At 44.0% G+C, this 24,537-nt stretch overlaps 1 protein-coding gene across 4 annotated transcripts in view; it reads left to right on the top strand.

Moving 5' to 3' along the window:
• Tec (tec protein tyrosine kinase) overlaps positions 1-24,537 on the top strand; it is a 103,329-nt gene that overhangs the window by 64,167 nt on the left and 14,625 nt on the right. For 3 of the 4 annotated variants that reach the window (XM_050150022.1, XM_050150021.1, XM_050150023.1), the window contains 8 exons: positions 7,780-7,884; positions 10,484-10,565; positions 11,198-11,326; positions 13,274-13,314; positions 14,269-14,441; positions 16,794-16,859; positions 22,258-22,312; positions 24,406-24,485. In XM_050150022.1, the coding sequence (XP_050005979.1) occupies positions 7,780-7,884; positions 10,484-10,565; positions 11,198-11,326; positions 13,274-13,314; positions 14,269-14,441; positions 16,794-16,859; positions 22,258-22,312; positions 24,406-24,485 (731 nt within the window). The remainder of the gene's footprint in view (positions 1-7,779; positions 7,885-10,483; positions 10,566-11,197; positions 11,327-13,273; positions 13,315-14,268; positions 14,442-16,793; positions 16,860-22,257; positions 22,313-24,405; positions 24,486-24,537) is intronic. The other variant, XM_050150025.1, reaches the window with a different exon arrangement.

Genomic DNA, 24,537 nt, shown 5'->3' with positions numbered 1-24,537 from the left:
TTTCCCTGGAGTGCTGTCACCTGGACCTTCCAAACCATAACAGCCAGTGAGCCTATCTCAGATGCAGCGCTCTGCTTCCAGCTCCTTCTGCTACTCAGTAACATGTGGCTTTAGGCAAGTTGTGTTTTATCTCGGCGTCTACTTTCCTCGCTGAAGCTGGCAGTGCTTTGGGATGGTGTACAGGGGACTTAAAGCTTTGAAAAGCACAGAGGCTGTGCATGAGAGAACACTATGCCCCAGCGTAAGAAAACATTACTGCCGCGGTTCTTTGTGTATTAGCTGTTGAGTCAACATCTAAGTCTGAGGCAGCCTTTTTAGCTAGGCGTATTCTAAAACGAGTGTGAGGCAGTCTCACTTCCCCTTCATTTTAAGTTTTGCGGGCAGGGGTAAAAAAAAAGGCTGCATAAGTAAAATTTACATGAAAAAAGGTAGTGATGTTGGTTATGTCTCCCCAGGCCCCAATGTTCACAAAAACATGGAGTAGAGTATAGCAATAATGAATTAATTGTCTTACTGGAAGAAATGTTAAAGAGCTATCTATCTATCTGTCTATTATCTATCTATCTATCTATCTATCTATCTATCTATCTATCTATCTCATCTATTTATCTATCTATCATCTATCTATCTGTCTATCTACATAGAGAGAAAACCCTTCTTGTTTCTGATAGTACTTTTCCAAGGCCCCTGGCTTCTCCAAGGTTCCTGGGTGGTTTTGAAAAGCTGACACACCAAGAGTTACAAGGGGGGACAAGAGTTCCAAGAGTTACGTGGAACCAGATGTACAACGAGCACATGACTCTTGATGGTAACTCTGGGTGCCCTGTGAGTACCTTGGCGTGGCAGGCCTTCTTACCCTCTGAGCTGCCTGACCTGCCAGGGGCACCTTGAGATGTGGCGACACCAGACACTGCTGTGCCTACCGCAGAAGTGCTGTGAAGAGCAGAAACATTTATCTACACTGAGGGTGGCCATAAGCTTTTCCAGCTGCTTCCAAACATCTGCAGCAGCTTGTTTAATAGTTACTCAAGTCCTTCCCGAGTGTTCCACTCTCCAACCTGATTGTCCTTTGCTTTTCTTTGTCATCAGCTCAAACTCCAAGTTGTGCTTCCCACTGTTCATGCACTGTTGAATTCTGTATTGAATCCCCAGTGTGGCAAGAACAGCTAATTATTAGCCCAAGAGAGCTTTGGAGCAAGAGTCCTCTGAGCTTGTGAGCACTGAGAATATGGTGAGCTAGTGGTCAATGACTTTGAGTATGGTATGTCCCCAACAATAATTACTTTTTTGAGAACATGCCTGGTTATCTAGCACTCCTTGTTGCCGGTTGACACTCAAGCAGGATAGACCCCAAATCCTCAGCTTTGTATGTGAGCATTGCCTAATTTGGTCTCAAACAGCCTTTTTTTGGGTCATTTCCTACACTTCTGATTCAGCCATTGTGCATATCTTTCAGTTCCCCAAATACTCAGAGTTCTTTTGTTTTTTGCAACCTGAAACCTTCTTTGTTTTCTCTGCAGAGAAGCTGCTCTTTATCCTTTGAAAACCAGGTCTGAATGCCACTTCCTTAAAATCCCCAACTTCTCCAGCCTCACCCCCACCCACATCCAGGCTTTCTCATTCCCAGTTTAGAAATCATCCCCTCTTTCACCCATGGTGTTCGGTGAAGTCTTGTAGAAACCCTCTGCTCTCTACCCTATCTCTGAGACTTCAGCACACAGCCCCGGAGCTGGCAGAATGAGGCAATGAAGGAACAACTCTAAAGTATGTCCATGTGAATGCAGTTTTCCATAGAAGTTAGAAGAGGACATCGGGTCCTTTTGAAGCTGGAGTGACAGGCTGTTGATAGCTGCCCACTGAAGGTTCTGGGAACCACACTTGGATACTCTGGAAGAGCAGCAAGCAGTATTTTTTTTTTTTTTTGACTTTAAACAAAATTTTATTACACAGAGATTGTCACATAGTTGGATACTTCTTTACTTTGTACAGTTACTCTCGCTCCACGGAAAGGCTGCTTCTGACCTCTCGTCTGGTGGCACAAGCACCACAGTCCTGACTGTGACAGAACAGGTCTGCCCTCGGTCACTCAAGCTGAAAGCAGGACACTGGTATACGGCTCTTGCACCAGTATCAGGAATGTACAAATGTCTTTATTCAAAAATACAGAATAAATTATCTGTAGGCATGGACAATGATGGCAGTAAACCATTATATATTGTCAATGGAAACCAGTAACTCATGGTTATAGTGACCAGCCAGCCTTCTCTTCATTCTCTTCAGGGGACTTCTCTGAAGTTCCCTGTGAGGAGCCTGCTTTGAGCTTCCTGTCACAGTTCATTGATAAGGGAAAAGCGCTATTCTAGGAATTAGAACATGCCACTCCATTCTGCCTCCCATTCCCCCCATCGCTCCATTCCAGGGTCCTTCTCTTCTTTAGGAATTTCAGTCACTACAGCTTCTGCTGTTGTTAGCAAGGAGGCCACTCCAGCAGTACCCAGTAAAGCAGTTCTTAGGGCCTTTGTTGGATCAATGATTCCGTTTTCCACCATGTTCAGAAATTCTCCGAGCATAGCATCATAACTAATTTCCGAGGAACTCTGCAGAATCTTCTCAACTATCAAAGACCCTTCAATACCTGCATTCTTAGCAATAGTCATCGTGGGAATTTTGAGTGCTCTTTTAATAATTTCTATACCTATTTTCTGATCTTCATTAGAAGGCTTTAATGACTCCTAGGCTGGGATGCACTGAAGCAGAGCACAGCCCCCTTCTAGAACAATGCCTTCTTGAGCCATTGCTATAGCCCCTCAGACTTCCAGTGGGGAGACAGAATAGAAAAATGGGGGAAATGGGGGTCCTGAAAAGAGAATTAAGCCCCTCATTTTATGTTAATTTCCTGCTGACTGAGAGTTCAAGAAATTTCAGCACAAGGAGGTAAAGTCAAGTTTGTCTGCCAAGATAACGTCCTCCTAATGGCCATTCATGCAGGGATGTTCAAAACAAGGATGAACTTCATTCACTTAGGGTGAGAATGTCTTTGACCTTGAGCTGACCTCATTAGCACTCCTCTCTCTTCCCTAGATATAAATAGTGCATCTCATAAAACTGCTTCATTGATAAAAGGAAACTCATTAAGAGGACTGAGTAGAGTATCATGATCTCATGTGAGTTTTGCTTTTTAAAGAAAAAAAAAACACCAAAAAACAAACAAACAAAAACCCTTTAATTTAAAACTTTTTTCAAGACAGGGTTTCTCTGTATAACCCTAGCTGTCCTGGAACTCACTCTGTAGACCAGGCTGGCCTCAAACTCAACCTGCATCTGCCTCAGGAGTGCTGGGATCAAAGGCGTGCGCCACCACTGCCTGGCTTTTAACTTCATTTTGTCTTTGAACCCTGTAAAGTCATCTCCTTTGAGCAGTGTGAGTGAGCCACAAAGCCTGATGTGAGGCTGTTCGTCTTGCCAGGCGTATCTGGATGTCTCCTGCGTCCCCGACCCTCCGTTTGCCTCCAGCTCTTCAGTAGCTGCATGCCATGGGGAAGGGACAGATCAAAAGAGAGCAATTCTTCGGCAAGGGCATGCAAGAGTCTGTATCCCTGCTAGAAACCAGAGTGGAACCTTCCTAAGCAGACACATGCTTTCGTGTTCTTCCTCCTCTTCCTCCCCGACTCTTCACCGTTAAAGCATACACGCATATCATCTCTTAAAGTTGGGGTACCCCTTATTTCCGCTTATTGAACTTGTTACCTTTGATTCATCCTTGCTCATCTAAAATTCTTTTCTGAGACAGAATCAGGGAGCTGGTTTTACCTGAATACAGGTCCTCAGGCTCCCAGTGTCTGTGTTGATCGGTGTCTCTCCACTACCAGACAGTTAATGGAAGATCTTTGGATCCAAAAGCCCAAATATTAATTAGCATGTTAGGAGATTTTCATAGACCATGTGTGTAAAAATTAGTCCACTATCAAAGTCATCCCCAGTTTTCTGTCGATAGTGAAATACCTCTGACACTGGCTGGCAGTAGCCCACGGTTTATGATGCGGTTGGAGATAGGCATTTTGGAGGCAGAACACACCCTCCTGCAAGGCTTGTGAGCTGGCTGAATGGTCTCAGTCTCCCAGTCTTCCAAGGACAGTGGTGTTGCCTCCAGGGGTTAGGGATGAGGATCATGGGACTTTCTGATATTCCTAAGTTAGCAGGATGATGCTCTTGCAACTTCTTCTACCTGTTAGTGCAGTGGAGTACCTAGGAGCAGGATGGGTAACCCTGACAAGACAATTGTATAGCAGATTATTTACAAGGTCCCTAGTCACCTTTCTGTCCTGCCTTATGCTGTCCTCAGTCACTCTGGTTTGCTGTTGCTTTTTTGTTTAGCAATAATCCTGAGTCTGTTGCTTTGAGCCAGGCATCTTTTAAGTACATCTGCAATATTAGCTCATTGAACTCTCACACCGAGCCTGTGGGAATCGGCACTGCTGTTATTCCCCTTTTACAGATGGGAGCGCCATGCAGGATGTGATCTTCTTTGCATAACTTGTTCATTCTGCTGGGGTTTCTCTTCCTGCTATCCCATGTCTGACCTAGGTGTCACAGTGTTTTAAAAGAGCATCTTTCTATTGTTCTGAGACAGGGTTAATCTGTGTAGCCCTGGTGTCCCAAAACTCACTCTACAGACCAGCTGGCCTTGAACTCATGGAGATCCGCCTGCCTCTGCTTCCCAAGTGCTGGGATTAAAGGCATGAGCCACCTTACCTGGACTCTGAGCATCTTTTTTATATGCAGCTGTTAGTACATTGTGCAGTGACTTGTGTGTCAGTCTCTGCCACGGGGAAGCTGAAGTGGGCCTGCTTAGTTTTGTTATCTGTAAAATGGGTCTTACCGTGCAGGGTAATGTGAGGCTTGAAGACTCCTGGCAAGCCTTTCTTAGTTTGTGATTTTTGTTTGTTGATTTGTCGTTGTTCTTGACACCATTATTGACAAGGGGCAGATGTGGATTGAGAAACCAAGGAGAAAAGAGGGAAGGAAAACCAAGATGGTCCAAAACCAGCCAACCAAAGAAGAAGAGAATGTTGACGCTCCTATGGTCAGAGAATAGAGGGAGACTAGCAAGTCCGCTGAGCTTGGTCATCACTGACGTTTCTTGTGGTTGCCCCTAGGCAACTGTAGGGGTTGCAGGTTGCAAGTGGTCAGGGGAGTGGGTGGGAAGGAAGCGTAGGTTGAGCATTCAGTAGTTCTGCAAGAAGGAAGGGGAAGAATGAAGTGGTAGGCTGGCCAAGGCAGGTGCTGTTTTAGCTGTCTAGAGGCAGAAGCAAGTGCCTGGAGGAGAACAGCCCGGCAGCTTGTTCTCCGGGTAGCCCTGGCTGTCCTGAAACTAGCTGTATAGAGGCTGGCCTTGAACTTGAACCCTTAGGGAACTCCCTGCTCTACATCTCCACCGTCCACTCTGGGACTTGACTCCACGATCCTCCCACCCCTTGCAGCTGGGGCATCCTGGGGCCAGAGGGCTTTGGCAGCTGCAGAGGTCCAAAGGGACTGTGTTCAGCTTGAGTGAGCTATGGTCCCATCACCCATCGGGTGAGGAGACTAGACCTACCTACCCCACGGGATGCCGTGAGACAGGGCCGAAGTGCATCTGTGAAATGCCAGCTGCAGTCTTTCGGCAGCCACGAAACGGGGTTAGGAGAGATAGCGGGCACTGAGGTGCAGGATGGAGGGGCTAAGGGCCTGCCCCCAGTGGCTGTGCACCTCTCACGAAAGCTTGTCCCCGCAGGGAAAGGCAAGGCAGGGGGAAGGCCCGCCTGGCAGCACTGGTGGCCTCTGGAGTAGATGCATAGGACCCGAGAGCGGCACTGAGGGCCCAGCTAGGTGTGGAGAGGGCAGGCGAGCTGCAGCCCAATTTCAAGGAAACAGGGATCAAACCGAAGACTGGTTAGAGTGTCTGGAGGTGAGGGAGAGAGGGAAGGATAGGGGGGAGGGAGAGAGAGGAAAAAAGAGCGGAGAAGGGAAGGTGGGGTAAATAGTGAACCACTGAGAGAATATATGTGCTAGTGTGACGACGGAAGTCACAAAATAATCCCACACCAGTTCAGAATTATGAATAACAAAAGGGTTAGGCAGCTGTGGACACCCCCCCCCCCACACACACATACATACACACACACTGTGTAGCCCTGGCTGTCCTGGAACTCACCCTGTAGACCAGGCTGGCCTTGAACTTCCCAAGTGTCCATATTGTGAAGTCTTATCATTAAGCATTGGGCACAGTGTAACGAGGATAGAACACAGCTGTGGCCAGAGGAGAGACCGCAGAGTGTCGGATGAAATAATTTTCTCTCTGACTTTTTAGTTTTCACTTGTGTACTGTGGATTGAACCACGGGCCTAGCACAGGCCGGGCAAGGGCTCTGCTGAGCTACCCTGGCCCTCTCCCTGCCTTTTCCTTTCGCTTTTTTGAAGATAGGTTACTCTTAGTTGCTCGGACTAGCCATCAACTTTCTGTATAGCCCCAGCAGGTCCTTGAACTTTTGATCCTCCTGGCTCAGCGATCTGAGTAGCTAGAATACAGGCCTGCGCCATTATGTCCATATTAAAGAAAATAATTTTCAGTGGCTGATCCCAGGGGTATCCAGTTGTGTTCTTTCTTTCTCTTTATCCAAAAAAAGTAACCTTCGTCTTCAGAAGACTTCTTGTGTACCGTGCTTCAGTTGTATATTTGGGAGATGTTTTCTATCTGGATACTGTGTTTATTGTTAGTTTTTCATACACCACATTCCAGGATCTTGACACATTTTTTTTTTAAAATTCTTCCCTGGAATGAATTTCCAGGTATGAGGTTAATGTGCTCCAGGGCGTGGGTGGGTCCTGACAGACTGCTGGCCGGCCCGCCCTGAGCAGGGAGACTGGGAAGTTGATAAGGAAGCCCAGCTCCCCACAGTAGGGTCTAGGCTGAGTTTTTATGTGTGTATTACAGTAGTTCACTTCCCATCGATGATCCTGAACTCTGTGCTGCTCCCAAGGAGGGGGGCGGACTCCATCCAGGATGAACACAGGAGGAAGTGCAGTTGGTTAGAATGTGTGTCAGTGACTCAGTAAATGGAGTTCTGTGGGTTTGGCTGTTAATTTTGCCTGTTCTTTTTTTTTTTTTTTTTTTAATGAGCACGATCGTCAAGAGGATGAACAAAAGCTGTATCTAGTGGGGAAGGCAGCAATGAAAGGGAGTCTAGGTCTCTGCCTCAGAGGTTTTCGGTTTCGATTTTTTTTAAGCAAGGACAGAACAAGCTCATCATTAGAAATGAAAGGCTCTAATGGTGTTTATTATGGCTGTCACAGTGTTAATATTTTGAATAATTTTTAATAGGTAAGGAAAATGTGATTTATATAATTGTTAAGGGAATTGTGTTGTGTGCGGGGGTGTGTGTGCGTGTGGGGGGGGGGGTCTGAAGATAGCCTCGTTTCTCAGTAACTGTCCACCTTTTTTTTTCTTCCCATTGGCAGTCAGGGTAGGCTGTCTTCCCCCTGCACCTCGGGGATCTGCCTCCTTAGTGTTGGGTTTACCAGCATCTGCCTGTGGCTGGCTATTTCCACATGGTTTTCTGGGGCATCGAGCTCAAGTCCTTGTGCTTGTAAGGCAAGCACTTTACCAGCCGGGCTGTCTTTGTGCAATTGTGCCTGCTCTGAAGCTGTAAATCTTCTGAATCAGTAATCTCATCATCAGATAGAATTATTAAATAGCTCTCTTATGTCCTGTGGTTGTGACACATCTCTGGTTCTCTTTTCACAGAAAAAATACAGGAAGGGATCCATTGATGTTTCAAAAATCAAGTGTGTGGAAATAGTGAAGAACGACGATGGTGTCATTCCTTGTCCAAATAAATACCCATTCCAGGTGAGTTGGCAGTCTTCTAGCCGCTTGGTGCCCGCCTCTGTCCTGTTCCCATTCGACATTACAGGTTCCTGTCCTGGGTTTGCCAGATGATTTTTGGGCTCCTTTGTCGCCTTCGTAGTTGTTGCCTCTTCGTTAACTGCTTGAGTCTTTGGCAGCCACTTTGTTTTTGTTTTGGCTGCTGCTGGCCATCATCCGTCCTGAGTCACCAAACCCCAGCTCTTTCCTGTGGGTCATTTGAACTGCAGAACGTAGAGGCGTGAACTCTGCAGCTCAACAAAGTCCTGTGAACTTGAGCAGTTGGAAGGTAGCAAGAACGATTTACTTTCAAACAGAAAAGCGATGAAAGGGCTTCTTTTGAGGAAAAAGGTAGTAGCAGCAGTGTATGTTGCTAAAACTACACGGCAATCCCGTGTTCTACTCTGCTCACTTATGACCAAGGAAAGTGATGCTCACTGATCGTAAGTGACTTCAGGACCACATTTGTTAGTGAGAAAACAGCCAAGGATGTTCACTTTTTAGGAAACAAACAAAAAAAAATGAGTTCATGGAAAGAAGCGGACAGGAAATGAGTCTCAGATAAACTAGGAGAGGTACAGGCTACAGCTCTTATGTGGGAAACAGGAGAGCATCACTGGGCTTGATGGGAGAGCGAGGATGGGCGCTGTAGGCCTTGGTAATGGTGCCCTGAAGGGAGAGAGAAAGAGAGACTTTGCAGTTCTACATAACAAAGTGGGTATCTGACTCTTACAGGTTTTCACGGGGCAGGCGTGGTGTGAATTGTGGTTTATACGCGGAAGGAGACTGGTACCCTAGAATCTCCCCCAGACAACCAAACTGCCTGACATGTCAAAATTAGATGTTTATTATTCAGATTAAGGGCAGTGTGTTTAGAATTCTTTGTACAAATACAAAATAAAGTTAATCTGTACAATACAGATTAAGCCAGAAGGCATCTGTAAAGTGTTTAAAGCAAATTAGGGAGTCAATAAATTAATACATTAAACAAATTATTATTATAACAACACTGTAGATTTTGAGGTGGTCCAGGCCAAAGCTTTTCTTTGCAGATATGTCTGCCAATTCAGGATAACTTTCCTGGTGTTCTAAAATTCATTGTTTAGTTCAGAGCGGAAAGCAGACAAAGCTGGTTGAGGTGTGAAAACCATGGAGCAAATAAGAAAACGTCTCTTCACGTCTCTGTTAGCACGTGTCTTTGGTATGGCCTCTCATGTTCTGTCTTATAATACATTTCTACATGCATCTTCGAAGTAGGCTCGTGTTTAATGCATTTTGTGTCCTGGATAGTTGCACCAAAATGTAGGTGTTGAAATGAATTGGGAAGGGTTTACCTATTAAACTTGGCCAGGGACAGCTTTGACCAATGAGGTAGTGGTTTACTTTTTCAGTCCAAAGGGTACTAGCCTGGTAAAGGGAGGTTTACAATAGAATACATTATATTTTAGTCAGGGTGCTTCTGCCTTGTGACTGACCGTTAGGGATAATGTCAGAGAGCAGTGGCAGGAGTCCTAGGTTAATTTCCAAGGCTCATTATTAATATAAAAATACAAAATAAGGACATCTGGAAATTTGCAGGCAAATGGATTGATCTAGAAAAAAAAAACCAAATTGAATAAGGTAACCTAGACCCAGAAAGACAACTATAATATGTATTCACTCATAAGTGGCTTTTAGACATAAAACACACACACACACACAAATCCCACAATCCTTTGTAAAACACACACCCCACTTGATGTTGAAATTAAGAATTATACATGCTTTTGTAAGTAAGGAAACTAGATTTCTGAAGGAATGGGTTTGTTTTCAGCCATTCAGGAATTATGTATTGATGCCTACAGTATCAAGGGCTCTGCTAGATGGAAGTGCTGTGTAGATGGAAGTTTCTGTCCTGCCTGGGCTCGCAGCCGTTCAGTCCCAAAGAAACACACAGAGGCTTATATTAATTATAAACTATTTGTCCTGTTAGTTCAGGCTTGTTATTAACTAGCTTTTATAAGTTAAATCAACCCATAATCCTTATATGTGTTTAGCCATGTGGCTTTTGGTACCTTTTCTTAGTAAGGCATTCTTATCTTGCTTCCGCCTGGTGACTGTGTCTCCACCTTTCCTTTTCCCAGAATTCTCCTAGTCTGGTTGCCCTTTCTATACTTCCTGCCTGGCTACTGGCCAATCAGCATTTTATTAAACCAATACAAATAACAAATCTTACAGTGTTCATTATCCTACAGCATTTCCCTTTTTTCTTTTCAAAACAAGACCCTGAATCTAATCTCCTTTGTTTAGCTTTTTTCCCTGACCATTATCCATAACAACCTGTAACCAACACACTGAAGACAAACATCCATAACCCATTTTTTGGGGGGCGGGGGGGGGGAATGTGGGTGTAGTTTTCTAGGCTACTCTCTGCTGATTGGGAGTGAAATTTAGGATTATGGTCAAGTCCTGATTGGAGTATTCTGCGAGGCCGGATCATCTCAGCCTGCAGCCTTAAAGCTGTTCTGGATATAGAACTCAGAAGAAACTGCAACAGTGCTGTGTCTAAGTTTTGTCACTGGTTTCATCTTTTCTTTTATTCTAGGTTGTTCATGATGCTAACACACTTTATATTTTTGCACCTAGTCCACAAAGCAGGGACCGATGGGTGAAGAAGTTAAAAGAAGGTAAAAACCCATGCATTCTATATAATTTGAGGAAATTACAAAAATCAGACATATTGTTAATCTAACTCTTGCATTTGTAATTAATGATAATGAGTGTCTCTCCAAGGACAGTCAGGCATGCTAAGTGGTAACACATTGAAGACAGTTTCCCTTTTTAAGATCGTATTTCCTTCTAGTTGAATGCTTTTCCTCTAGTAAAAGCATACTTCCATTTGTCACACAGTGTGGTTGAAGGTGATAGGGCATGGGCTTTTATAATAATTGAGGTTGTACTTCCTAAGAAATTGCCCGTGTCAAGCACTTGGTGTGGATGGAATCAGTTTCATGGTGAAGACTTAAATGGATGGTTTGTCCCGCCCAGTGCTCTTTTCTTTGATGGGACACAGTGGTAGTGAACTTTGGTCCACCGTGGAGTAGTAGTGATTGACTTCTCCTCACATGAGTGTTTCACCAGTAAAAGGGGACAGAGAGAGAAAGCCACCTCGCTTTTCTGAATGCCGAATATGTAAGATCACAGTGGTATTCTTATAACATACGTGTTGGTCAAAGAAGAAGTAAGACGGACAGTTAGTTACTCAGAGGCCTTTAGTTTGTGTTTCTTCACTAACCATTCATGTGTCTGTGCATCACAGAGATAAAGAACAACAACAATATTATGATTAAGTATCATCCTAAATTTTGGGCAGACGGAAGTTACCAGTGTTGCAGACAAACAGAAAAACTAGCGCCCGGATGTGAAAAATACAATCTTTTTGAGAGCAGTAAGTATTCGTCTGGTTCTTTAGTTGTGGTGTACTCAGAATGAGCATCCTTCTGGTGTTGGGAGAAGTGATGGGGTTTGGATTCTGACCAAATAGAGCACAGTGCCTAGAAAAGTGCAAATGCAAGGTAAGTGCAGCATCTTAGAGTGAGGGTGTTTCTTAGCAGGGGGCCGTATGTAGGCGAGGTCTCTCTGGGGAGCTCTGATCACAACAGGGAGGCCTGTTAAAATGAGTCTGTTGAAAGTGTGGACCACAGGTAGCAGTGCACGCCTGTACTCCCAGACTCAGATTCAGGGCAGGAGGTTAATCCCTTACCCAGGACCCTTATAAACCCTAGTCATGAGTGAAAACCAGAGACCGAAAGCTACGAGTGCTGAGGAGGATGAGACGTCCACCCCTGCTGTCGCCCGGCATTGTGACTACCGTGTGAATCAGCATCAGTGCAGCTTCTGGGGGCGGGGAGAATGGCTGTCTGTCGGGGCTGCTGCCCTGGGCAGGGTCAGTTCTGATTCTGAGCTCCTCCACTCTGAATCTTCCGAGGTTGTTAGTCATCCTGACTTTAACTTAGCCCTTAGCAAGCAAGACCCCAGCTTCCAGGCTGCTCTTAGAGCTTACCTGCGTAAAGCCCACCCTGACTTGCTGGAGAAATGGCTGAGAAGTTACAGTTAGTTAAAGCTAGTAATTTGTTTGTATCTCATGTAGTCAAACGGAGGCAAGCGGCTGGCCCAGAGATGGCAGGCGGGGCTCCGCAATGGCACCGCAGGTGGCTGTAGAGGCTCAGATTCTAACTCTGCCTCCACTCTTGCTCCTTTAGCAACCGAGTGGGGGAAGGATCCAGACTGCCCACAGAAAGTTTGGGGGTTTTTGTTTGTTTATTTTTTAAATAGGGTCAGGGTCTAAAAATGGCCCACTCCTTTGATTAGGACATCATCCGTGTCCACCACCTGGGTGACCATGTATCACACCAAACTCAACATCTGTAGGGGGAAAGGCTGACAGACTGCTGTATTTCTCAGTGCTCACCTTATCCTCAGAGGATCTGTCCAAGACTCCCAGGATATAGGCCATTCTGAACCTTGTATATACTGTTTCCCAATACATATATACAGATGTACCGCCATAAAATATAATTTATAATTTGACACAGTAAGAGATTAGCTGTAACACCTACCGATGAAATAAAATGACTCTAATAACATGTAAGAGTGAGTATGCACAATTTCTTATTGTGTTGCAGATTTTAATGACATCAGTGTATTCTTGTTTTTTCTTTCCTTATTAAGTTGAGACCTGTCAACTTTTCAGATCAAGGTTCCACTTTTCAGCTTCTCTTTGGTGGCATCCGAGTGACGGCATTGCTATTCTTGCAGTGGGGTCGCCACTCAGTTAAAAACGGTTGATGTGCTGTGATAACTACCAGAGTTGATGTGAGAGCCGAGATCGTAAAGCGACTGGGATAGTGGATGCAGCGTGGACACGCTGCACGAAGGGATGACTCCTCCTGGGAGGGTGTGAGGCAGACAACCAGACATTTTTATCAGTTCCCGGAAGCGTATACAAATGACAGCTGGTGAATTGCTCCATTTGGTATTTTCACACTGTGGTTCACGGGTGCAGCTCAGATTGTGGGAAGTGAAGCCGTAGAGAAGGGAGCGCTACTGTTACCTAATGTATGTGTTTATTCTTCTGTCTTTCTGTGATGGTAAAGATGGAACGGAGGGCCTCCCGCTGTTAAGCACTCACCAGACCCCGGCTCCAGTTTAGATTTTGATCCTAAGAACAAGGAAAAGCCAGGACGATGCAGTGTGTTATGATGAGATTATGATGTTAGTGTATGTTGGGAGTTGGGCGCAGTGGTCCCCGGCCCGGTGCTCATTCTCCACCACCAGTATCTTCTCCATCAATTATTGTGGGATACCGTAGTCATCGACATTTATTGGTTTTCAGGTATAAGAAAAGCCCTGCCCCCAGCACCAGAAACAAAGAAGGTGAGTGGTCTCTGCCTTCATAGGTCAAGTCTCTAAGTTCCCTGCTCTTTCAAGCCTGTGGGCTTTAGGAGGGTTTGTGGTTGGTTGATTGGGCAGCCATGCGATACTGCTTCCTCCTGCTCCCGCCTTAGAAGCAGATGCGTTAGAGCTCATCTGAGTAGTTCTTGATGTCAGACTATCCGTTCCGTTCTTTAGCTTTTCTAGTTGAGGCCCTGTTACCGCCTGATATTTAGCTTCAGGAGTCATTTGAGAGGTGTGACCTTTTCAAGGACTGCTTCTGTCTTAAGAACATGGCACACTGATGCAGTGGATTTAGTGATGTAGTGATATGCCCGTGGAGTGGACTCCTGTGGAATAACATGTAATTCAGACCCCGTCAGCATCTTAGCCAGTAAGACCTGTGGGTAGGTTACTAAGCTTTGGGTGGGTTAGTTCAGCGGTAGTTTAGGACTTACTATATAGTAAATACTTTACTTCGTGGTAGCGTTGTTAAGAACAAATGAGGAAACATGTTAGGTCCTAAGTGTGTGCTTTCTGCACTGAAGGCATAAAGGGGTGGACATAGCTCTGAGTGGAAGACCACTGAAGGCTCCAAGATGCACTGTTCTCCAACACCCATAGTCCTTTAGTCTACCGAGTACCTACTCACGGGCTGTCATTGCCTCCTCCTCTGGAAAACCATCCCTGACCTGACAACACACAAGCAATTCTCAAACAAAACCCTTGTAACACTCAGGGCAGGCCTTGCCCCTCCCTTGACTCTCATACTCTTAAAAAAAATGTCCAGCACCACGAACATTGTCATGGGAGGGCTCCCAGGTCTCACTAGGTGGTTAGACTGGACGTGAGGCTTTACTCTACGGTGACGTGGGAGTCCCTTAGGATTTTACTGCTGTGACTCTTGGCCAATGTCAAACAGAAGCTGAACTTGCCAATGTTATCTTCTCTGCACAGAGAAGGCCTCCTCCACCAATTCCCTCAGAAGAAGAAAATACCGAAGAAATTGTTGTAGCGATGTATGATTTCCAAGCAACCGAAGCACATGACCTCAGGCTAGAGAGAGGCCAAGAGTATATCATACTGGAAAAGAATGACCCCCATTGGTGGAGAGCAAGAGATAAGTATGGGTGAGTGTTTCCCTTGTGCGTGACTCTCGGTGGATGCGAGTGGCGGTCTGAGTGATGCGTGTGTGCACTGTCACGCACTATGGCGGGCTAGCCCAGTCGGCCACAAATTCAAGTAAACTGGGAATGAAGCACCGTGTGACATATTTTAAAGTGTTTAAATTTATTTTTGTTAATGGTGGCGTACGTGTGCGTGTGTGCCCGTGTGTGTGCATTCCTGTCTGCTGAGATGGGGTCGGAGAGTAACTTTGTGGAGACAGTTCTCTCTGTCAACCTTTACATGGGTTTTGGGGATCAAGCTCAGGTTGGTTGTTTGTGTGGCTTTTGCCTTTCCTCACAGAACCATCTCCCCAACCCTGAAGTGTATCCTCACTGACCATTCAAGAAGTGTGAATTAATCAGTTATTTCCTTTCAGGGGTTAGAATACATTATACTTAGTTCTCATATGCTGATCATTTAACCTTGGCAGAAACGACTTTTTATATTTTGTCTGCAGTAAAAAACCATTCCATCTTCTGTTTTTCCCTCCTTCTCTTCCTTCCCTCCCTTCCTTTCCCTTTCTCTCTTCTTTTCTTCCTTCTTCCTCTCTTCTCCTTCCAAGTTCTCTCTCTCTCTTTCTCTCATTCTCTGTTTATTCACAGTATAATGGAACAACTTCTTATTTGAATTTTTCATTCTCTTTGTAAATGTGTACATAAGTGTATATCAAGCGTTATTTGTACAGATAATTTAGGGCTTAAGGGAAGCGACCTTGGTGTGTGCCTCCACAGCTGACTTGGATATGTCTCCTGTGTCTTCTTTGTTTTGTTTTACAATAGTCCTTTCCTCTTCATTTTTGATCTGATGAGATCAGCTTATTTTCCTTATAAAGTGAACCATCATCTATATTAAGTATACTCTTCCCATCCTGGAATGTCTGGCATACCTCCGTGTCATCTTATTTTTTGTAATCTGGTGGTTGGAGCTAGACACTTGATCACAGGAAAGATGATCTCCAGCTGCCATGTTGTAAATGGTGCCAAGGATGTTCAGGGTTCAGGAGCTGTCCTTACTGACACCTCATAAAGCTTCCATGTTGTATCCCCTCTTGACATTAGCATCCGCGAGTGGTTGCTACTTAGACCCATTCTTGCCTTAGTGATTACAAAGCGGTGCCTTTTCTTACTCTGTCATCACACACAGCTGTTAATTCTCTAAGGAACCGCCTCCTAATTGAGTGCATTTAGTTCTTCCATGAAAGACTGCTACAACTTCAGAATGAGTTGCTGACTGAACTTCCTATGATGGTTACAGTGGTAACCGGTGGTTTTCCTTAGTGTTGTGAATGCTTTTGTGATAGGTTTCAATCCAAAGGAGACATCATTCTGTTTGCTTGAGTTGAGGACCCGATTGATGCTTCTTTGCTTTCTGGTTCAGTAAGATAATCCAAGTTCACCTTGTATTTTTCCTCATCAGACTTGCATTTTGACATTTTGTCTAAGGAATTCTGTCTCTTTTCTGTCAGAAACAGTGTTTTACAGATAACAGGTGGAATTCTGGGATTCTATTTATTGGTGTATTGTCATTGCTGAGGAAAGCACACGTGGGCATGCATGCATGTGTGTGTATGATGTGTGTACGTGAGTAGGTGGGTGAGAATGGTTGCACACATGTATATGATGATCTTTTACTAAAGGTTCAGTACCAAATAAAAGATTATAAAGTATCTAGTTTTTTTTTTTTTTAAGAAAATTCTACATGGGCATTGTGGCTCCTACCAACATAGAGATGTTTCTTAAACCATAGTGTAGTGTGCATAGGAGTCACCGGGGAGAAAAAGTTGTGGTTCCTTTGTACCACAACTTTGTATCTCAACTCAGGATCGCTGAAGAATTTTCCTTTTAACAAGTTCCTCATGGTGCCAATGCAGAGGGCATGGACCACCCCTTGTGATGGTGTACTGCAGAGCTTGCTGAGGTAGTAGAGCAGCGGGTGACTCATCCAACACAGGCTTCTGTGATACAGGAATTTCTTTAAGACATCCCCAGAAATGATAAAGTCTTTACCAGCATCATCGAATACCTAGAGTTCAAATTCACACCTGATGCTGACTGAGTTTGCAAGCCATGAGAGAGCATCTTAATCTAGGTTTTGGTTTCCCCCATGAGAAAATGGGTATAATGATGTCTGTACAGCTATAATCTTTGTGATAATCAAATATGGACTTACATTATAAGGAATCATACAATATAGATATATTGACTTTTTGAGATAGCTGGGTTTTTATATAAATTTAGGTAATGTGCTTTAGAAAATCAGTTACCTTTCCTTATACAAAAATTAAAGTAATTTCTGTTTTCTCATCTTAATTCTAGGAGTGAAGGATATATCCCAAGTAATTATGTCACAGGAAAGAAATCAAACAACTTAGATCAATATGAGTAAGTAGTCATTTGCTTTATAAGTGCGCATGGCCAGAAACTATTGTTTTTCTAATTATGTAAGACGTTTTGATGATTACAGAATAGCACTAATGTCTTTAGAAGGTGCCAACATAGCCTTAATTCTGCTGTCTGACTTAGTGAAAACTCGAGACTCATCTCTACGTGGCCTCTTCCTTGAGTATATTGTGTGTGAATGCCATTATATAAGCAAACACAGCTGAACTGGATTTGAACAATCACAGCTCAGCTGAATTTGAAATAAATATCATTGTCCATTCATTCGAGGTAAGGGAACAACATTTCCCAGAGGAGCCTTTAAAAATGTTTCATTGTTTCTTTTTTCAGATGAAAACAACAGTCTATTATGATTATAGCTTTTTAAAACTTTGAAAATAGGAAATAATCTTATTAAGAAAATATTATGAACAAGAGTTGACCTCTGTCAACATTAATGATATTTTTCTTTTCTTTTTCTACCAAGCAATGAGTGCATTATGTGTTCATTTTTCTTCCTGCCATTAAATGGTCTTTGAAAATATTTTCATAGCTGCAGTATAGCTCATTCAATCATAAATTTATAAAACATTTGCTGAGTTCTTAGCATTGTCGTAGTGTCGGGTGAGGCCCAAGGGCTACAGCCAGTATATGGGCTCATAATAATTAACATGATTGTTTTATTATTTGGGAATTATTAGCTTATTTCAGGTATCCATGCAATAGTAAAATAACTGTGGTAGCCTCTCCTTGCTGTCTTCAATCATCTCTCAAAAGTATGCATGCGTGAACTTTGTTGAGTCTCCCGATGTATGCTGTCTGATCCCTTTACAGAAAAGCTGTACTTTCTGTGCCCACCGGCAGTGTGTGGCCAGATTTTAATGCATGACCCATGGGTGTCAATCCCTTTGTGGTCCTCCTGAGGTAGGATGTGAATAGACATTCACTTCCTTAAAGCAACAAGCTGTTGCTCTGCCATCTCACTGTGACCGCATGAGCATACCTCAAAATCTGGAAGAAGACCAAGAGGGTCTAAAAGTCCCAGCATCGGTGGCATCATCCCTTAAAGTGACAGTAGAAGTGGAAATATAGATGGTGTACAATTATGTACCACATGGCACTTTTACCAAAACATACTGTGTGCCTGACAATCTCCCCCTGGGACCGTGATGGAGCTGGAGCACTCCTATTGTCTAATATTTTTCTGTGCATGTGGATACATAAATGCTTACCATTGTGCTGTGGTGTCCATACCGTTTGTGCAGTGACATGCGGTACAGGTTTATAGCATAGTGCTCTAGAACGGTTGCCTGCTTCTTGTGGTCTGGGGGTTGGGCTGGGATGTAGATTATATTTGCTACCAGGGTCAGAGTGGGTTAGGTCTTTTAAGTGCGCTCTGGGAGGGTTCCTCAGAGACAGTTGCCTGACTGTGTATTCCTCTGAGAGCTCCTTATTGTGATAGATGATTGTGTAAAGTATGATGGTTTGGCTCTTAAATATATCTTAGGAAAATATAATAAAATCCTTAGAAACAGGGAAGATGGCCAAAGGCTCAAACTTGCACTGATTTGAAATGATGGGACCAAGAATGAACTGATAATTCCGTTCATGGAAACCAGATAATCCTGGTGTAACTATGAAGCTTCCTCGTGATTCACGGGATTTCACAGAAGGGTTTTCAGCCCTGTGGTTTGTAACTAGGACGCGAGTGTTTTGGTTGTATTGTCACTTGGAAATTTCATCTCTCTGAAGAATCTTTCTCCTCTCCACGACTTCGGTGTGGGAGCCCCCTCAGCATTCTGTGCCAGGGACAAGGTGGTGAGGCTAAAGACTGTCCTCAAAGTAGGCAGGCAGGGTCTTCTCCTGCTTCTATCCTCACTATGTTCTGTTCAGTTTTTTTTGGGGGGGGGTGTAAAGTTGGGGGGTGTTAGCAGAGCTCATTACTAATGTATCTTCCATAGCCTCATAGACGTTGAATCAACTGTTTTTCTGGGTTTTGGGGCTAACCAGGAATTCCAGGCCACTGCTGTCCCTGGTCAGACCCAGGACTACCAGCACTGTCAGTAACCTAGTTTGACCTTAGACTCTGCCAACAGTTTGGATTTTAAAGGCTCAGAACCGTCTAAAGGTTCCCATAAGGAAAAAAGGGGAGAATCTCATTAGGATGTTCAGAGGGAGGTGTTCCTGATGAACAATATTAAAAGAATAAGGTAGCCAAAATGAGATGGCAGGAACAGAATTTGTAGGAACGGCTCTGAATGGGCGGAGGAGGCAGGAACGGAACAGAGAGAAGCCAAAGACGTACACATGGTTGGTTGCTTGTGTTTTCCCTTCATGTCTTTTTTGCTTGCATTACTCTTACTCATCCTCCCCAAGAAACTTGGTCGTAGTTTGACAGAACTACGTAGGTCGCAGAAGACAGGGTGTTCTCAAACCCCGCCTCTTCCCTCTCCTTCAGACACTGCCGATAAGGTTCCATTCCTCTGGACAGTTGTGGGGTAGCTGGCCAGTGTGAAAAGCTAACTCATTCTGGAGTAATTGTTGCCTGAGAAAAGGATGACAAATCGCCCATAAATCTTGGGTATTGTTTCCAAATGTAGCTTTCCTTCAGCAAAAGGTATTAAACTCTAACGAGGCATCGCCACACCTTATGGGGAGGTTTGCGCCCTGGCATCGCTGTCTCCTTATGCCCTGCAGGCTCCTTCACATTCTTCACATGTGTGCTCCTCTTGACAGAATGAATTCCTCAGTGGTTCTTTTCCTTCTGCCTGGGGACAGGGAAATGAGACAGATGAAGACTCAGGAGAGCTGCTACAAAATAGCTATCAACAGTTCATTCGTCTATTTGTTTACTACTCACTCGACCCTGCAGGGTCTGGGTTTGTATCTTATCTTATTTCGCTGCACATCACTGTAAGAAAATACCTCCTAACAAGAACATGCTTATTTGGCTCGCAGTTTTGGAGTTTCTGCTCCATGATATATTGATACAATTGGCTTAAGCACTGTTGTGAGAAAAGAAGTCACGATGGGAGCATACCCTAGAACAAACCTGCTTTCATCATAACTGGAAAGCCCAGAGGAAGGCTCAGGGATGCTCTGCTCCCCTTCAGAGGTGTGTTCTAATGACACACCTTCCTGTACGGCCCTAATGACGAAAGGTTTCACAGCCGCCCAGGAGTGCCACTCTGGTCTCCAAGCTGCTAACACACAGGCCTCGGCCCACACTGTGGGAAGAAACTGTGGCATGTCCCAGGATGGAAAGATCTCTGCTGGAAACTGCAGACGCTGAGAAAACAACTCATTAGAACCAGTTTCAAGGAGCTGCTTCTGTTTTATTTTTTTTTATTTATTTATTTTTATTTTTATTTTTTGGTTTTTCGAGACAGGGTTTCTCTGTAGCTTTGGTGCCCGTCCCAGAACTAGCTCTTGTAGACCAGGCTGGCCTCGAACTCCCAGAGATCTGCCTGCCTCTGCCTCCGGAGTGCTGGGATTAAAGGCGTGTGCCACCACTGCCCGGCATTCAAGGAGCTGCTTCTTGTAGTAGAGTCCTTAACTCTCTGGTTTCCTGCGTCCTTTCCCAGGGTCTGGAATTCATACTGCGAGGAAGGGGCCTCTTTGGTTTTCAGGGTATCTTATTATCATTTTAAAGCCACAGGGCAGCTATCCCTGTTTTCTGCACCTGAACCCTCCTTCTCTTGCCCTCTCTTGGAAGATGTGAAATTGGATCTTCTGTTTTGTTGACAAATCAAAATTTTAAACCTCGAGCAATGTGATAGTTCATAGTGCTACCTTTTCTTGAGTAACTTTTATAAGAGTTTTGGGTTCTGATAAATATTTCTTATACTAATAGAAAAGCTTTAGAGACAGAAAGAATCTCTTCTAATTTATCACTGTATTTCAATTGCATTCAGAAATGGATGGATTGGGGGCTGGAGAGATGGCTCAGAGGTTAAGAGCACTGACTGCTCTTCCAGAGGTTCTGAGTTCAATTTCCAGCAACCACATGGTGGCTCATAGCCATCTGTAATGAGATCTGGTGCCCTCCTCTGGCATGCAAGCATACATGGAAGGAATATTGTATACATAATAAATAAATAAATCTTAAAAAAAAAGAAATGGATGGATCATTATGGAATGGATTGATCACAATGGCAGTTTGGTTGAACATACCTCATTTCATGAAGTGTGATGGACACACTGTTCATCCCCAGGCCTGGTTCATCATTGCAGGCTCTGACATCAATGCAGTGTATGGCAACTTCACTGGGCATACAGCTGCTTTCTAAAACGTTCAGATGATGACAAACATCTTCTTGTCTTGTTTTACTTGTTGTGATTTTGCTTTTCTCAATTAGAATGAGCCTTTGTATTTTCTTGAGTGACAGACTTTTCCTGGGGAGAAGCAACACACATACACACGCACGCACATCTCAGTTAACAACAGACCAAAGTCCAACTTGGTGAATCAGTGAGTTTTATCGCTGTTACTTGCAGGAGTATGGGTGAGGGGTTGCTTACAGGAAGAGGGATGACTCAAAGACAGCTGCATCACCAAGGCCCACCCCAGCACTAGTGGCAGCTCACAGGAGCTGGGAACCTGGAGCACACTGTACAGTGTGCAGACATCTCAGCAGGTTGAAAAGTGTCCGTTCCAGGTGACTCTGTTGATCTCTTCCAGTCAGCCTGGTTGTTTTCAGCTTTTTCCAGGCAATTGGGCAACTTACCTGACAGTCTTCTTTGCAGCTTGTGTTGTCTGTGCTCAGACAAAGCACAGAACCAAAGTGACTAGGTGACCACAAGGGTCTAGGTGTGCTGAACATCAGAAAGTCTGGAACACCTCGGTGGCTGTTCTGTAGTGTTGGTCCTTCTTGACACTTGAGATCTCCATGAAATTCAGTGAACATGTACCACAGTGACCACAGTGATTTGCCAAGCTTATGAGATGGGGGCTGGAATATGATTTAGTTTGAATTAAAGACAGTAATGTAAAGTGGCATTTTCTGCATGTATTAATCATTGGAGTAAAATTCCTTCCTGCTATGCATGTGGTCATTGGGAATGATTTGTTACGTTGAATGACAAGAGCTGATGAAATCTGGTACCTCCATGCCTCTATGCATAGTGTTGATTTTCAAAGCTGTCCTGTGACAAATCCAGGTTATGCCAAACAAGTAGCCTTTGATTCCATTTAACCCATGTGGGATATCTTCCTGAGAATGTGGTAGGAAAAGTCTGGAGACATATGCATGAAAACATGTTATTGCTGTTGAGAATGTGAATGCTGTCTTACTGTGGTTGTGTTTATTACATTTGTTATTGATAAGCTGTATTAGCTTGTTAATAAGACCAAGAATAAAATATACTTTTTGAAATCTGATAAAGATCTCTTTCTGATCAGATGGTATTGCAGAAATACCAACAGAAGCAAAGCCGAGCAGCTCCTCAGGACGGAAGTAAGTGCCTGCCTTCGTTTTTCACGTTGTACTTCAGCATTGATTAATTTTACTGAACCCTTCGTGAGTGGTTCCATATACTTATTCCTAAAGCCTGAAGGGGCTATGATCCAAATGCAAGCTGTATTTTTCGCATCCCTTAAAAGAGGGGATTGGAGTGTTAGTGTGCTGTAACGAAGAGCCACAAACTGAGTGGCTCAAACGTCAGAAGTTCATCACTTCATAGTTTTGGAGACTTGTAATCCAAAGTCATAGTCAGTAGGATAGCTTGCTTCCAGGGGCCGTGAGGGAGGGCCTAGGTTCCTCTCCTTGCCTTGGAGATGGCTCTTCTCCGCCATATTTTTGTCTTCCTCCATGCACATACTTCTGTCTCTGTCTGCATCTTCTCTTTAGGTAATGGTACCAGTCATACTGACCTAGAGCCGCCTTGATGACTTCATTTTAATGTCCTGTGTGAACCCTTATGCCAGAGTGCGCTCACATTCTGAAGCTTAGGACTCTGCTCTCTGGAGTGTAGCAGAGTGCATCGGGGCACCCTGAGATCTGCACTGTGCAAGAGCGCCGTTCCTTACTGATTTATCATTTACTGCTTTTATTTTACACTTCAGTGTATTTTCTTTTTTTGCTTGAAATCATTCGTTTTAGAATAGTTTACATTAATATTCTGTGACATATTTTGTAAATTAATAACCTGTAACCACTTATTGTAAAAGTCGCAATGAATTTCTCCCACCTTACAGTGAAATTAGAGGAGAAGACAATACATGTAAAGAGGAAGTTACACTGAGCTGAGAGAGAGCTGACTCTCTGGGATGGTTTTAGTCATTGTTTTCAGTCTGTAAAGTAGGAAAGAAGCCAAGGTTCACAGCTCCCACATTTACGGTCTAGTTGTTTTACTTAGTGATAGCTCAAGGCCTCTTCTGGGTGTCAACACCAAGGCTTGGCTGAGTACTGAGTATAGTTTATATGACAGGGCTTATCCCCACTCCCCAGGATCCTGACTGGTTTCCCAGAGACCACACACCCCGAGATAGCTAGAGGGGGTGCCAGTACCTTGGCAGCCTGGCCTTCAAATTCCTGTTTGCTACTGACTACCAGGTGACCTAGGGAAAGTTGTCTCATCTTTTTGTGTCCCCTTTCCTTATCTATAAGATAAAAGAAGAAAAACAAGACTGTTATTCAGATGACTGTCTGAGTATTAAATACATTTGTATATGAGGACACATTTAAAAAGAATTGGGTTTCAAAATGGTGGCTCTTGTTAATTTTTTTAACTAATGAAGTGATCATGATTGCTGTTTTGAATTGTTATCAGATAGGCTTGTGGGGCCTTACTTAATTCCACTGTCTTTCTTATGAATAAGAACAAAAGTTACTTTTCAACTATGAAGCTCATTGTTCATCTTAAAACAATGTAAAAACTAAAGATAAGATATGATGCCATTGGTAGAGAAGTCTTTAAAATATGTATCTTCTATTTCTTGCCCTTCAACTGGGAATCAGATGAGAATTTAACCATTACTCACTCAGCATTGCTGACATGGTTGAATCTCTGCTGAAGTTACTGTCTTTTCTATATTGTGATACTTGACACTGAGCTGCCGGGGAATCCAGGGTTAACACTTTCTTGTAAAGCGTGAGGTATTTGCAGGAGAAAGACTATGTGGATAGGAACTGATACTGAGAGGAGCTGAAAACTCCTACCACACAGCAGAATGCTATGAACTGGGAACCCAGAAAGAGAGTCTCAGTGATTGTTTTCACAAGCCCAGGGCTTACAGCATAGTGGTACCAGCCTGGTGGCTCTGCAAAGGCCCTAAGGCATGCTAGCTTCAGGCCCACTTCAGTCTGCGTGAGAAACTGTAGTTGGGACAGAGTGAGTGTGCCTCTGTCATCTCCGAACCCAGAGTGTGTGGTAGAAAGTCAAGTGGGCGGACAGACTCAAGAGGCTCTATTGTTAGGTTGCTCTTGTTGACAGCACAAGATTTGCTACACAGAGGATGATAATAAAACGATAAGATTGAGCTCTTGAATCTTTGCCACATCCTTACTAACTGGAATTTTAAAAAGGACTGTCTCAATTTGGATTTTAGGATAAAGAGGGTGGCTTTATGGTGAGAGACTCCAGTCAACCAGGCTTGTACACGGTGTCGCTGTACACAAAGTTTGGGGGGTAAGTTGTTATGCTCTAGTTTTAAGCGGTTGCTGTCTTATTCGTTTTATGT

This window comes from Alexandromys fortis, unplaced genomic scaffold (genome assembly GCF_014885135.2).
Source record: "Alexandromys fortis isolate MF-2015 unplaced genomic scaffold, M_Fortis_MF-2015_v1.1 scaffold_0, whole genome shotgun sequence".
In the NCBI taxonomy this organism is placed as follows: Eukaryota; Metazoa; Chordata; class Mammalia; order Rodentia; family Cricetidae; genus Alexandromys; species Alexandromys fortis.
This window is presented reverse-complemented; position numbering and strand designations above follow the sequence as displayed.